Source organism: Apis florea, unplaced genomic scaffold (assembly GCF_048593485.1).
Source record: "Apis florea isolate Af1SG1 unplaced genomic scaffold, ASM4859348v1 contig_3367_pilon, whole genome shotgun sequence".
Classification (NCBI taxonomy): Eukaryota; Metazoa; Arthropoda; class Insecta; order Hymenoptera; family Apidae; genus Apis; species Apis florea.
In genome coordinates, this window is record NW_028256746.1 from 1154916 (window position 1) to 1171677 (window position 16762).

The 16762-nt window shown below is 41.6% G+C and overlaps 1 protein-coding gene across 3 annotated transcripts in view; it reads right to left on the reverse strand.

The window, feature by feature from the left end:
* Positions 1–16762, reverse strand: part of LOC100872064 (nucleolysin TIAR) — a 446485-nt gene that overhangs the window by 252693 nt on the left and 177030 nt on the right. For all 3 annotated transcript variants that reach the window (XM_086911790.1, XM_086911781.1, XM_086911784.1), the window contains one exon: positions 5590–5647. In XM_086911790.1, the coding sequence (XP_086767916.1) occupies positions 5590–5644 (55 nt within the window). In that variant the 5' untranslated portion in view covers positions 5645–5647. The remainder of the gene's footprint in view (positions 1–5589; positions 5648–16762) is intronic.

Sequence of the window (16762 nt, forward strand, 5' to 3'; positions counted from 1 at the left end):
GGAGTTAAATGGATGCGACAAAGGAAGGAAGAGAGGGCGAAAGAGGAGGAGTGGAAAAGCGTAAAAATTACACGAGCGCGAGAACTAATGACGCGAATTAGCGAAAAATATTTGTGCTCGCGAGGTGGGGCGCGGCTCGCTTCAAACCTTTACATTATTCCCACGTACGCATACATTAATAAAGAAACACGACTCGCGAAATTTCCTGCTCTTTCGCGAGTCATTAAATTTAAGTACCGCGCCCAGGGATGAGGAGATGGCTTTTGTCGGAAGGGGGTGGAAAAAGGCGCGTGGTCGGAACGAGAAAGCTCGGCCGGCAAGATGTGCGTGTGCATACAGGGTGTCCTGAACGTGTCCAACTAGTATCATGCGTGCTCTACGAGTGAAAAAACAGGAGAGCAATGTTGCACAGATTACGTCTTTATTACGTTGAAAAGAAGTTTGAAAGCTGAGTTTTTCAAGCTCGACATCAACTGAATTTATCGCTCTTCGAATCTCATCTTTATCTTGCTTTAATTCAACGAATCGCGCTATTGATCCTTTCCATGGGTTCTTGAATTTTACGTTTGAACGATATCACCACGAACCATTCTTCAATTGGAACCGCGTACATTGACGATAAACGAAAATGCGATTTTTCTTATTACAACTTTTTTTTACAAAATATTTGCGGACAACGTACTTATATTTACGCACGGAGGGGGACACCCTGTATACACACGATGCTGGTTGGACAGAGGAGGATGAAACGGTGGACGAAGGGAGGGGGGTTTGCGCGTGACGTGAAAACGAGAGACGCGAGGAAAGACAGGTTGTGTTTTGTTAATAACGATAACAGCTCCAGTAATGCGTATAAACAGCAAAGGCGTGCGGCTCATGGTCTAAACGTTTTGCCAGAGATAAACGGAATACGGGAGTGGGACACGCGGTGTAACCCCTTTGTGCCGAAAAGCTTCGTAAATACTGCCACGATTATCCCCTGCCGCGATTCATAATGCAGGAAAAACGATGCGCGATTACGCGTGGTCTAGGCAGCCAAGCTCAATCCGGCTCCGTGCCGCGATCTTCCAATCCGCTTTCTTCCCCTTCCACCCCTCCTCCTCGATCCAGTTCCCGCTCGCCACCTTTCCTCCCTCATGCGCGCGATCCACCAGGGAAAATGGAAAACCGAGAATTCCTTCTCTTCGTCGATCTCTTCTTTCCTAAACTTTCTGTCTTTTCGAATAATAATAATAATAATAATAGTGACGGTACCTATTTTATCAAATCGTAACTGAAGAAACTGTGCTCTTTTTTTGAACGTATGCAGAGTTAATTTCGAATAAAATTGTATTTTACCCACGTTTCAAAAATGATACTGTAATCGATCATTCGCTCGTGTTAGGTTGTGAAATTTTAGGATAAATGGCGATCAACTGTGGCTTGTGAAGTTGACTATATTTCGCTTAGCGTTGTCCTTTTATATTTCCTTTGCGGTATTGGTTCAACTGTTTTTTTTTGAGAGGCGAATAAATTTAAACTGAGTATCGAAATATTGCGTTAGCTTTCGAACAGGATTCTATCGATGAGAGGACTGGTGGTTTCAAAAATTTAGCAGAATCTTTTGAAAATGAGTCCAGAGTAGATCGAAATCCAGATTAAACGAAGATAAATTGAAGGCCAAAGTGGAAGCAGAGTTAGACATCTTGTCTCGAATGTGACAGTTTTCAGACGTTTGGGTGCAATGGATAAAGTGAAAAAATTGAAAAAGGAAGATCAAGAAGAGATAGAACAACAGCAGTATCCTACTTCCAAGAAATTGATTAAGAAACAATCAGTCGATTGTTCTGCATCGCAACCGCATACATCACAAACCACTCTACAAAAATTGGTCGAATTGAGATATTAAATCTTAACTCATCTATTATTAACTCACCAACCAAATGTTTTTAAAAAATTAAAGTACGAGTTTTATATAGATTGGAATCTCGTTGTGAAAAGATGGTTAAACCCAATGGCTCGTATTTTGAATAAGAATATTATAGTTTCGGAAATGTATCGTTTTTCTTCCGACCAACAAAAATGGCAATTTATTCGACGCTTTGCGACAATAAATTATTCTTAACTAACTCATCGAAACGAAATCTGGTAATCGGAACGTTAGAAGTTGCTGATATTTTACGGATCTTAGCGGCATATATCCCATCGTGCTCGGCACGTAAATCCCGATTACACGTTACAAGGCGCCATAAAATTTTTATCCCTTTATGACGCGTATTACGAGGAAGATTTAAAACCATAAAAGTCCGAAAGCTTTTCCTCCCGCCTCGATGTAACTGTCGAAATCTCCTCTCATTACGTATTATACTTGCACCCATTGTCTTTGGATAATATTCCTCCTGGCCGGGGCAGAGAATTCCCCAGGCATACATTACGACCGCTCGTAAACGACCACCATTTCGAAGTCGTCATCCTAGGAGGCAAGTTGGAACGCGGTATCCATATACCGCCACTGGTAATTCGCTGGTTAACGTCCCCCTTCGATTTCCTCCTAGAAAATCTTCCTAATTGTCCGCGATACGATACCATTTGCGATACGAAACGATGCCTGAAACATCGAAATTGTGGCCGGGTACTTTGCGCTACGCTCATCGAATTTCTCTTTTCTCTTAATCCCGCGCGCACTCTGCTTTTCACTCCGGTGGAAACAAGGTGGAAGAAGTGCGGATCTGATCGGAAACGCCTATTTTCACACGCGTTTTTCTTTCCAACGTTACCTTATTGTTCTGAAAATTCACAGTATATTCTAACATATTTTCTAACGATTGTATACGAATAACCTATTTTGAATTTACACGTGACAGTCAACGAAACGTTATAGAGCGGATAATCTCCTCCTCTCTTGTCCTTCTTCTCGAGTGTATAATACACTTCTCAGGCAGGCAAACGATCGGCAACGATACAACCGCAAACTTAAACCCTGTAAATAAACTCGCGTCACTGGATTTCGTAGGCTCGTTCCTCGTCTCGAACGAAACGAGGCGCAGTTGCGCAGGTGCACTTTCGTCCCATTTTCACGGGAAAAGTAAAGGAAGCCTGGGCATTTTCTCGATCGTGGCCGCAACGCAGAGGCGGCTCTCCCTAACCGCGATCGTGTGCGGAGAAAAAGTGTGCTCGTTCAACGACCGCTGCAGTTCCGTATTTACACGAGGGGGGAGAAAGGTGAAGGGGAGGCGCGTTTTAGTTTTGCATTTGTCCGCGGGGAGGTGTGGCGCGGCTTCGAGAGATCAGAGAGAGAGAGAGAGAGAGAGAGAAGGTAGAGTGTAACAGCTTCAGAGGGGGTAACAAGGGGATGGGAAAGAGCGAGGAATGGGTGGAGGCACATCGGGTCCCATGTGCCTGTCACGGTTTTACAAGTCTATAAAAAGAGGAATTTCAGACTGAGTTAAATTATTGCCGCCACCCCTCGCTGAATTTCAAACACACGCACATCTCCCCCCCTCTTATCCCTCCCAAGTGTTTCGTGTACGTGCGTAATAAAGGAAAGGGACACGCGTGTTCTCCTCGACCTTCATCCCAGGTACGATAAGCGAAACTTCTTCTCTCCCTGTTATTTATGCGATCATCGACGGTTGATGCGTCCAATATTTTGGTAAATTTAGTTCGATTTATGGAAAGAAGTGTGACAAGTTTCTATAAATATACGATCGACGTTGTAATTTCAAGTCATTCGATCAAATTTTGATCGGAATACGAGAAATTTCGAGAAATTAAATACATCTCAAATTTTATTATTATTAGAGATTCGCGAAAAGAACGAATTTAATTAAATTAAATCAGCCTGTAATGCGAAATATAATTTTCTATATACACACCTTCGTCACGTTAATCACGTATCACGTTGTATAAACACCCCCGTTTCGTTTCAAACGGGAGACTTTTTCGTGAAACTTGTAGGATAATATTTCGATAACAATTATCTTTTAATGTGTAACTTTTCCCTTCCCTCGAACGTTGAAAAGTTTGAGCGTATTTTACTCGTTACATTAACACCGATCCAGATCGAATCATCCGGAACGAAATAAGTAAACGCGATCCGCTACTATTTTGCAAACGTAATTAGCCAAATGGAAGGGACGGGCGTATATTAAATTATAATAAGTTTTCCCGGTTAATTGAAAGTACTTGCTGCATAATGAAATTTTTCCCGTGTTTTGTGCACGCACAAAAGGCGGGAATTAAACGAGACATCAACGTTTTGAACGAATTGGAAAGAGAAGAGGGGAAATGGGAAAAGCGAACGAAGCGAGAGGAGAGAATTCTCGCGCGAACGGTTATGATCTCGGGCTGAGAATCAAAAGAAATATTTTACACCGCCGAACAATCCGCCGTTTAATAGTTTTCAATAACTCGGGGTGAAAGTAGAAGGATTTGGAACCGTATCGCGTAATAAAACACGGAGGAATAAAGCAGAGTTATTCGAGAGGGTAACTTCGAACCGGATCGCGCTGAAAGATATTCGGGCAATGTAGGATCGTATTAATTTTTCTTTTCTTTTCTTTTTTTTCTTTCGTAAGCACAGGCAACGAAAATCCATACACGGAAAGGAAGTAGTTACGACGTCCCCCCGTTCTCCAAGGTAGGGAAACAGAGAGCGAAAGAGCTTACCAAGTGACGTACGTTTAATGCCTAACTACCCCTCCTGTACCGGACAGCTCTTATGCGCAGAAATTATAGCACGAATACGTGAAACTGTTACCTCGAGTTCGTACGCCGTAATTTCTCCGATTCACATGGATACCTGCTCCGCCCAATTCCACCTGATAACTCGCCCTTTAAATCATCGTTCCAGGGGAAAGCGAGATGGATATTTCTCTAAGAACAATTACACTTTGCGACCACTTTCGTTCCCTAATGATAATACGAATTTCGTTTATACGAACGTCAACGTGATTTTCAGGAAAAAGTTCTCGAAACGAAGATGGAAGAAATCGTGATATATAATTCCATTCAATTGTTATTAACGTTATAATTAACGTTGAAATAAGGACGATCTAAAAAAAAAAGAAAACGAAGGAGGGGATTTAAAAGACGATAAGATGTTTAGACTCCTTTGATAACTTTTGAACTTTCCGAGGCTATAAACGTATAATTTATACCGCGAAGAATTAGCCGCAATATGCAAATTAATTTCTCTTTATTTCTTTTTTATCCGTGTACGGGTTCATTTACGCGGATGTAAAAAAAAGTGTAAGAATTAAAAATTATTCCACATTTACTCGTGATTCGGGAAAAAATTCACAAGTTCGATTATTATGTTAAAACGTGACGTGATCGTGATATCGAGAGTGAGTATAACGATGAAATTGAAGTACGTAAGTACATTGTCCATTCAATAAAGTCTCGATGAATTGGATATCGTAACAAAGAAGGATAAATTACAGGGCCTGTTTGTATTGGCCACGGGCCAATTGGTTGATAAAATATTTTACAGCGTTAGAAATGATTCGTATCGCTTGATAGAATCGTTTCTGATCTCCTTAAAATCACACGACCCGATAGAAAAAACGTGTTACCAACATAACGAAATATACGTTACACGATACTTACTGCTGGTGTCTTGCTTTGGTTGGTTTCCCGGAGACGTGGCCCAATTAACTTTCATCTCCTGAAACAATAAACAATACGTACTCGTTACGCATAAAAGAAACGACGAAAATTGTTCATCTTTCAGGGAAATTTAACGTTGAACGCTGGTCGCGAAACATCCACGTCGGGATAACGTTTCACGTGAATCGCAGGCGTAAAAAGATGGCAGTAAAAGAGGAAAGTTATTTCGAGGAAGCAGAAGGACAAAGAATAGATCGAATTTATACCTCTCGCACGCGTTGAAACGTTTCAGCTGATAAAGCACGACGTGTTCCTCCACGACGGATTCTAGATTTTCTCCCGAACGACGAGTATAATTTCGTTTATAGATTATCGCCTATAGTTAGCCCTCGAAAAGGGATGGATATACGTGATATACGACGGCGATTCGCGGAAATAGGACGTGTCGCCTATCCTTAACACACGCCATAAACTAGATTCTTTAGATGCATCGCGATGTATCCTTCATCGTCGTCGATATTCCATAGATAGTAAAAGTCATCTCGAGGAAACAAGATGGAGAAAAAGTGCAGATCGGAAAAGATTTCTCGTCGTATTTCCTTCGCCGCTCTTGAAATCCTCGACGCGGGAGTCAATTTTTCGAATACACGCACGAGTATCCGAAATGTGTTTATATCGGGGGATTACCAATTTATCCTATTATTAATAGGAGCGAAGCGTAAAATATACGTAACATCATTACAAAATGAACGTATTTATCAAAATAGGTATATATACGACCACTCGTGAAATTATTATTATCGTGTTCATTGTTTTAATTACTCGTCATTAATATACATTTCGTAATCCGGCTGATCCCATAATATCCTATATACACGTACAAATATATATTTCATGGATTCGAGATTAGAGTTTGGAAAACAAAACAACTTAACGATCCGCAAAATCATCGCGAACAATTCGATCGATTAACCTTTTTCCCCCTCCTTCCATTATATTCCTTTTCCTACCTCTCGTGTCGGGTATTAATTCGATCGATGTATCAATTCGCTCGAGCATAAACTAAATCCCTGGCCGCTTGTATATTCCAGGTGTACGTGCACCGTGGGAGAATCGCGGTTACACGAGTGAATTATTAACAAGAATGCGTCATTACACCGAGTAGCAAGCGCAAGTGCAAGTTGAAAAGACGAGATTTCATCAGCCAAAGTTGGGGAACAGGGCGTATATGTATGTAAAACGTTGCTTAGAATTTACGACTATAGCAGGGTACAGTTCCGGCCGGATAATTAATCCGGAGGAGGGTTTATTAAGGGAGGCGTTGGAAGAGTGGAGCCTCGCTTCTTTCCACTGTGGACAGACTTAATGGAAAAATGGTGTCATCCGTACGGGCGATACGTATCGCAGCGTTAATTCGGTACAATGGCGCCCTCCCTAACGATATCGAATCGTTAACGTTTCTTTCTCTTCCTCCTCTTCGTCTTCCTCGTCGAAAATTCTCCTCTAGAAAGCTAGGAACCATTATTGTTTATTTATTAGCTGGAAGGGATGTTAATTACCACGGTATCCGGTAATCAAGCGATGATTAAACCGAATTGCGAAATTTGCGCACGTAAGCAAAATACTATACAGTCCGATAAACCGGTTTACTTGGATGGACACGAGCGCTTTGTTCGAATGCGGCGCATGTTGGAAAATGCTTTATGGGGATGCGTCGGCGGGAAGAGAGATGAAAAGCCGCAACTAACTGGTAAAATAAATGCCGTTGATGCCGTTTATTGGAACACTGGAATACGGGGGCAACGATGCGCGTTTCATTTGCTTTATTAGCCCGTTACAATCGCGATACACCGATGCTCAATTGGAAAGAAAACGACAATGATCGAGGCGCGGGGAGAGGGGCACGATAATTGATGTGTAATGCGACGGGTTTATCGCGTGTTGTTTGTCATTTTTGCGCTGCGTTTGCGCGAACGGAATTCGTTCATACGGCCGATAAATCCCGGATAACTTCGTAACTTCTCTAAGAGATTGCGCTGTAGTCGTTTCAAGATATTACGATCGTTCAAATTTCGAGTAATTTTTCGATACGACGATGGTATCTTTGCGCGAAGTTGGTAAAATGAAATTTCTAAAATTTGCGGATCACTTCCCGCTCGATCCTCTTTCGTTATTCGAGACCAACGTGTACTTTCAAAAGATCAATGTTTGAACAGTGCTCGAAAGAGCAAAAAAGGCGGAGAATTTACGGCCATCTCCTCAAAACTGATACCCATCCGTTGATGATAAATGAAATTGGAAAAAAAGGAAACGCCGATCCGATCCCTTTGAAATGTTCACGATTTATTCGGAGGAAGGATGAAAATCTCGGCCTGTTCCTTCGTCATAAAAGGACAACAGCAAAGAGTTGTCGTCGATGGCAAGGATACGAAATACGGTTACGACACGTATATTTCGAAACGAATTTTTCGAGAACAAATGAGCGGAGGAAAAAAAACACGTGGATATCCTACACGTACGGCACATCCGTACAATTTTCACGCGGACGTAAATATTACGGGGAGGACATAAAGATAAACGCGCGGATGTGTACACGGACGAGTACAATATTTATATCGGCCGATCCCGTGCAATGAATATTTCATCTCGATGATTCCGTCGAAAATTATACGCAAGTCGATAATCGGATCAAATCGTATGCAATATATATATATATGAAGGATGAAGAGCGGAGGATGTTTCATAATCGTGGAACTGCAGCCCAGCTGTTTCCCCCCCTCCCCTTCGATCTGGTCGTTTCGAAACTTTCGCCCTTAACAAATGCGAAAAATAATATAACAGCATAGAGAGAGAGAGAAAGAGATAGTTGTTTCGTTATCCAAAAGTTTGCAGTTACCTGGTCGCTTACACCTTTCCAGGGAGTTGCACCAGATGCAACGAGGAAAGAACATGAACAAGTAATGCAACGCGAGGAAACTGCGGCGCGGAAAGGATAAGGAATAAGTAAGCAAGCGGGTGACTAGGAGCGAGTAAGGGAGTTAAGTTAGGCGAACGCAGCGTGTGTCTGCAGCAATTTGCAACTTTTAATAGTCAGTCCAGCTTCCCTTTTCTTCCTCCCCTTCTTTTATAGTTTATAACGAAAGACCAAGTTTACACTAGGGCGCCACTAGTTTCGCCCTCATTTCCAACGCGCGTTTTACACGATTGATTCGACTTTTGCAAAGATTGCCAGTAATAAAGGTGACTCGATCGGATGGTCAAGTGCTCGATATCGAAGAAACGGGCGCCCCATAATGCGAGGCTTAGGCCCCGATAGGGAGCCGCGATTACATATTGCGGGCGCGATGGCTAGTCGAAGGGTGGTGGCAACTCGGGCAGAAATTGCAAGGTGGTGCACTTTTGACCTTAGCCGGTTGTCGGTCCGATATTTATTGTCCTATTATCGTGATTGATACGCGCGGTTGGCCAACCATCGCCCGGCTATCTTTTTATATATATATATATATATAAGCGCGTTTAATGGCGGTAAGGTTTCGGACTTTCGCATGACGAAGGGCGGCGGGTGGAGCAGCCGTTGTCGTCCGAAATTACGGCTCGATCGCGCGCCGTTTCCTTACTCGCCTTTCCTCTTATTTTTCCAACCGCAACACCATTAGTCGCAGCGCCACCACCGACGTTTCTCGCCTGCCGCGGTAATAAGTCACGGAAATGCTATCGCAACGAATTTACGAGACACGGGGCTACTTTCCTCGATCGGCCTCGCGGGGCCCTGTCACGGATTTTCTCCGTGTCTGAGCAGGGAATCTCCTTCCTCTCCTTGTTCGCAAGTCGAGTAAAACGATAGTGTTACACAGATAGTATAAAAGTTCACTGAAATTTTATCTATAATTTTATTATTAAACGTTGCTAGCAGTGTCACCATTCTGTACTTGGCATCCTTTTGTTTGTCTTCGATCGTCAGTTGTTCAGCTACCGTTCTGTAGCCCGACACGTGCACTATAACCGTATAACCAAAATATATCCATTCAGCTAAATCGGTATATTTCTTATTTATTGTTCACCACTGCATAACCAATCAACAGAGAGAAATGGAATTTTTGCATTAGAAGTTTTAAAATGGTATATTATTTCAGATTTATAATTGTGTTTCTTACGGTTAGAATAGAAAAGAGTTTCTTTTGTATTTGTGTATCGCGTGAGAACGGCTGACGAATTTCTTTCTTTTCTTTCTTTCTATGCTGGCCTACGAGGCGCATAAATTTCACAATTTTCTCCTTGATTCTTAAGATAGACCGGTCGCAAATGATAGCGGTTCTATTTTTTCTAGTTTTAAATCATGGTGACCTGAATTATTCCAAGTCGCTGAGTTATTGACTACAGCGTGAAAAAACATTTCTACCGAGTAAGCACGAACGATACTTCCTCGTGTTATTGCATTTTATCACGACGATAAAGAGTTTCGCCGAAGAATACGCGCAATTTTTCATATTTCCGAATCTTCGCGGAAAGAGTGCGGATCTGATTGGTTAATTTGAAAGGAAACGTGTATTTTCACACGCGTTTTTCTTTCTATCGTGATATTTGTCGCATATACTAATCCATTAGTGTATAAAGTCCAGAGAATCGTAACGTATCGATATAAAATATAAATGTAAAAATTTTTTTATTTCTCATCAATAGGTTAATCAATTGATCTGTAACGATAATTTATAAATATAATTTTGTTTAATAGTTACGATAATAATTGAAATATTCTTGCGCTAATTTATGAAGAACACGAATACCAACGAAATGTTTGCATTCTTTTTTCGTAGTTGTATACAATATACAAATTATTTTATTTCATATTCAGCAGTTTGAATAACAGGAGTAACGACACTACAGATATATTAACATCGAAATAATTAATAATTTTGAAAATACTTCAGCTTCCAATCTTAGATGATCATCCTAGCTTCATAAATGAAAATAATTTCTACGATTTTTAATATTCAGATTATAACGTGTAGTGTCAGATTGTCAAGAAAACGAAATGGTGAAACTTTTTCGCGATGAATAACATACAACATCAAATAATTTATTGTACTAAAATTAATTCCAATATTAGTATAACAGCAGCGCATAGGAGAAGAATTAAAATCAATTTTTCCTCTGTTTTTTTCCAACAATTCTCCAATTCCTTGTTCAAAAAGTTGGTGGAAACTGGCCCGATATTCCGTGTAACACGCACACACACAACGACGATTCACGTGCGTGCGACGACGGGTTTAAACGATTCTCGACGAGAACGAGAAAAAGTGTGGAGAAAGGATAAAAAGCGTTAAGCTGTGTACGACTTCTGAAAACCCTTAAACGCATTGGCTGCCGCGTCCAAACAAAGGGAATTTCCTCTGGGAACGACCTTCCCCCTTTTTTCTTTTCTTTTTTTTTTTTCCTTTTCCTTTGCCCCGCCCAATTCCACCCAATTACTTCTCTCATATTTATGGAGAATCATTCGGAGTTGGTTGATGGCCCATTCGAGATTTTCAATTTTCCCTGGCTAAGCAAATTTCCACCTTCTCCTCCTTCCAGATTCCGTGCTTCCTTTGGCTTTCCACGCAGCCGATTACCGATTTTATCCGCTCTGGAATCGGAGGAAAGAGGAATACTCACCAACTTGTATGATGTACGATTATGCTCTTGTATCTTATTACGTATCACAGACGCAACCCCCCTCGAGAAGGGCGAAAAAATGAGGTCCTCTCCGTTTGCTGTTCCTCTCTTCGGTGAATTTCGCATTTTATCGAAAGCGAGAAACAGAGAGATTCACCATCCACTATACGCGGCTGTTATTATTTATTATACGATCGGCACAGAAAAACCACAGAGATTCGCTTCGACGCGTTATTCGATTTTCGACGCAATTTATGCTCTCGCTATATACACACACGTGTAACAAGGAAACTAGGGTAGGCATATACATCGATAAGGTGTGCGCCTCTTGGAAGAAAGGTAAGAAAGAAAAGTCTGATTCGTTGTGGATACGCGAAGCGAAAGATTATCGCAAAATCGTTCCTTTAAACCCAATTATTATCAATTTATATAATTTCTCTTCGTGAGAAAAGATGAAGCGGCTCGTGAACACCGATAATATGTTTACGATTGAAGGAGGGAGGAAGGGGGATGTTGAAACATTTTTACATTTCCCGTTGAAGGGCGATTGCCGCAGGTATAAATATCGTGGCCTGGTTCGAATGCCTGTCGGCGAACGCATAATGATTAATAGAGCGCTGTTCGAAATTCACCGGCTTCCCTCGTGTCCCTTTCGCGCACACGTCGAAAGAGCAACGCACGAATAGCGGCGGTTTGCAATGCGGTGAACCGCTGTTACGTGCCACGCCACTGGAAAGGATTCGCGGATTTCTGTTAATATTCCACGCGATAAATAATCGGCACGCGATTACACATCTTGTTCACATTCTGATCGAACGGAGGGGAATCGCAACGAAATCTTAACCAACGAAGACTAAAACTCGAAAAGAACACTTTTTCTTTTTAATCTATCTTATTTCAAACACCAATTGGTCGCAATTAGATCGGCCGTAATTTGTCCGCAAAATCCATTCGAAAAGCGATTCACGCGATACCCTGTACAACCAAGCTTCCCGATCAGGTATGCATCCCGTGTGGCTCGTATCAACCATTGCTTCAATAATACAACATCGATCCTCATAAATCGTTTCCTCCAGACCCACCGTCCTCGTTCCACGCATGTTAAGCGCCCGTCTACCCGACGCAATTCCGAGAATCGTATATAATGTCGCATTAAAATATGCAACGAGCGCGGGAATAAAATACTCATGGGCGACGAATACAATTATTATTAAGTATAGCGATTTCCTTCCCTCCCTTGAAATAGAAGGGAAATGCTTCCTTTCTTTTCCTCCTCCCCTCTCTATATTTCGCACGTTTAAACCCGCGCCATTTTCCGCGCGCTGTAGAAGAGACTTTAACTTTGCGGCGATTTAAAATTCCGCACACGTACTTCTACGTACATACGTACGAAGAGCGGAGAGGGAAGAGTGCGTAGAAAGGGGTTTTTTCGGGGCTGGAATGAAAATTCCCCCTCTTTCCTTTCGTGGGGCCGAGCGACGAAAATGAAAATTTCTGACGGGAAACAAAATTCCGAGGGGAGGAGGGGGAGGGAACCAATTGCGAAATTTGAATATTCTATTCGACGCAATGTTCTACGTAAAATGATGCAGCCGAAATGGAGTTGACCCAAAAAGTAAATCACAAGTGAAGAAACTGGTTTATGTAAATCGTTCTTCGATCGTTTCACCGCGAACTGGATCCCGCGATACACCTCCCCTACATTTGAAAATACGCGGAAACGGTGGAATTGTAAAAAAAAAAAAAAAGAAAAAAGGGGGAAAGAAAAAGCATCGAAAATGAAAATAAAATTCGTGATAAAGGGAACGAGTGGGATGGGGTGGAGCGAATGAAATATTTCTTTTGCCGATTCGTTCGTCCTTTGCTTCGCAGGACAAGGAAATAAAGTGAAATTAGAGAAAATGGGATATTCCATTCGAGAGAATGGAAGAGAAACGTTTCGGATCGATCCATTTTTTAACCATCGTCGTCACGATCGATCCTTCGAGAGGAGACGCCATACGAAAGAGAGAGAGGGGTGGGGGGGGGGGGAAGAAAGAAACAAACAAAGCGGCGAGAGAATAGAAAGATTGGCAAACACGAGTGAATTATGAGCCGTGCTTGACTGTTGAAAACGCGACGTAGTTTCCACCAGATTTAATTACAAAAGAAACGCGCAACAGTTAGCTCGCGTGGCTCAAAGGAGAGGGAGGGAGAGTCTCGAATGAGAAACGGGGACAAAAAGCGGGGTGAAAAAAAAAAAAAAAAAAGCTTAAGAGAATTGTAACTGGATGTACGTATACACGGGTTTCTGAAGTGGAGGTACGTACACCTCCCCTCTCTTTCTCTCCTCTTTCTTCGAGTGAATTTTTAACGTTTCACCAGGCCGGTGAGCCGCGTGAAACGCAGTTTGCCCATAGTTGAGACGGCAAGGTTTGAGAGACCAGCGGCGCGACGCGCATTCCTCGCGGAAAAGCACGTGTATATCCGTGCGCCAAGCTTCACCTAGAGGAGAGAAACCGGGCCACGAGCCGGCTTTACGAACCTCTCTCTCTCTCTCTTTCTCTCCTCTTCGCGAGCATCCACCCTACAGAATGCGTTCCCTCTTCGAGTGGCTCCTCTCGTCTCTCGAAACATTCTAAACGCGTGGCCTGCCTCTTCTTTCCCCCGTGGACCGACAACTGAGCTCCCTCTCCCCCTCTCTGAACCCAAGTTTGATAATTTCGATGGGTGGTGAGGTGGTATAGGTGTAGGGAATAATCGATTCTCTTGTTTCAATTGTTTTCGATTGTTTCGTAAACGACACTATGTATATCGTTCTTCATCCGTGAAGATATCCGTGTTAAAAAGAATCGTAGATTGTAGAACGACTTTGTTCCTTATTTTGCTCGTACGATTCGGAAAGTAGAATATTTTTCAGTTTTTATCTTCCGTGTGTATTACGCGAATATTCCGTGGAATATTTCCACCGCGGGTATCGCGTTACATCGATTATTCCGTGTTTTTCGAAATAACGCGATATTTTTAACAAATTTCAAATTGATTCCTAAAAAAATATATATCCCTTTGAACGTGGATTTTACATATTTTTTTACGAGAAATGTTTTTTTTATTTCTCCCTCTCTTCCTTTCTACTTTCCTTCTTTTTTTTTTTTTTTCCTTTTTTTTAATATTCGAAACAATCCCATTAAAGTAAGGGACCGATACCTGACGATTAATGCATACAACGTATTTTTCTCTTCGAAATATTTTCGTTTCAACTTCGAATTAAAAATTTTAGATATTTAGATTGTACGGGTTCTCGAAATATCGTGTTCCAAAACTGTTCGAAGCTTCTTTTTTTCTTTTCTTTTCTTTTTTCGCAATATTTTTTCGACGAAGGAAGATCAATTTCAATATTTCGAGCCATTGGATATCGTGTTTGAAAGTCATAAAAAGAAGAAGAAGAAGAAGAAAAAAAGGAAAGGTAAAGCGTATAAATAGTTCAGATAAATCCTGAGATCCCATTGAGCATGAGAGGTATATCGCGTTTACGCTGTTTACATGATTTATCCAAACGAACGAGTCTTTGTTACATATTTTATCACTTCACCTGGATCAACGTTTCATCACGCAGCTCGGTTACAAACGGCAAAACAGAATGCACCCTTTGTCCCCCACCGTAATAAAAATAGGCAAATATCTCGGTAACATGCAACAAGTACGAAAAAATGATAGGAGAAATACGTCGCGTCGAGATTCTCGTGTATAATAAAAATCAATGTCGGACAACGGCGCAGTGGTAAAAACGTAGTAAGAAGACGAGTCTAACCTAACGTCTAATGTCTTAAATACATGGAAAGTGCATTTTACAGGGACACGGGTTTTCAATTATCTTCTATTATCACATTAATATGATACGTCGTATGATATTATCCTTTCGTGCTCACGAAAAATTCGAAAACCGTTTTTACAACGGAATTCTCCCGCGGCAGATTTGAAAATTCGTCGCGAATGCGAGAAGCGAAAGAACGAACAATGGCGGAATAATAACAAATTAGAGGGAGCTAAGTGTTGTGTAAGGAAATCGGGCAAGTAGTTTATCGAGCAAAGTGCCGTTCCTGATTCTCAGTATCCAATTGAATTTAACAGAGTCTTAATCCTTTCCGTCTTTTAAAACTTCGTGGTACAAGTAAAGTTATCGCATGGACAAAAGACACAGGTAGATACAATTGCTAACAAAATGTGTTTGATTACTATTGAAACGGGACACAGAGGTGTTAAGCTCTGATCTTTCTGTCACTTCTTCTGTCGATTCTGTTGATTAGCGACAAAAAATGCGGAGAACGATTGGATCGCGCGATAAGAAACGAAGTTGGTCGTCTTGATTTTAAAAAGAGTTCGTACGAATTTGGAAATTCCTCTCGAGGAATCTTCGTCCTCAAAACTCGAAGCGAATTGAAATGAATCACGGCCTTAGACGATAGCTCAGACTACACGATAGAATTCGCAACGAAAGAGGAATGGCTAATCGTATCGATCGGAAACCGTCGAAAGTTTTGGGATTCGTAGTGGAGATCGATGAAAACGTAAGCGTGATTTTAACGCGATACGATTAAAGATAGAAAATATATTCCGTTCGAAAGTTTCGCTTTTTATCGTTATTTCCAGGCGGATTACTCGTTGAAACATACGACGAAGGGCGTAATAATTATGAGAGACGAAAAAATGTTTAGAATTACATTCTTAAAATTCTTCAGTGGAGCGTTTGATTTTTGTCGAAGAAACGTTATCATCCTTTTCATCGATACGTAAAATAAAAAAATTAACCGACTATAACAAGAGACAAAGAACTTGAAAATACCGTTGCGTACGTTAAAGTTTAACAATGATTCGGAGCGATGGATGGCGTGGATGACTTTCTTTGTTTCCCTCTGTCTTCCTTCCTTTCTGCTCGTCCTCTTCCTCGACGAGAGGCACTTTCTCTCCCTCCCTCTCTTGCTCGCTCGCTCTTTGTTCGACTGGCGGTGTCGAGAACGAAAGGTGGCGAATACTTGGATCCACCGAAGTCAAACACGTTGAATACTTCCGCCGATATTTAAATTCCGCATCGAAAGGCGGCAGACGAAAGGAACGACGAGAAGGGCGAAACCGAGGCACACGGGTCACGAACGTTGCTTCCCTGACTTTGATCCTTCGTAGTAATTACATTCTTTCAGTTCGAAGGCGAACCGAAGAGAGCGTCGCCGCGTTTCGCACCCTCCCCAGCCCTCCCAAAAAATCTCTTTCCTTTCCCCAGATTCCGCTCTTTCTCGCGTCTTCGCTTTCTTTTATAGAATTCTTTTTAATCAAGATCCCCCAACATGGTTGAATGAAGCTCGCTCTCGAAATTTTTACTATTAATTCTATTTCGTCCATTTCCTTTTTTTTTTTTAATTAAAAGACGCGAGGCAAAATAAAATGACAAAGTTTATAACCAACCCTATCATTTTCACGATTAATCGCAGATGGACGAGCGGATGGGGACAAATTTGGCTTCGTAATTACGTAATTTGTAACGGTT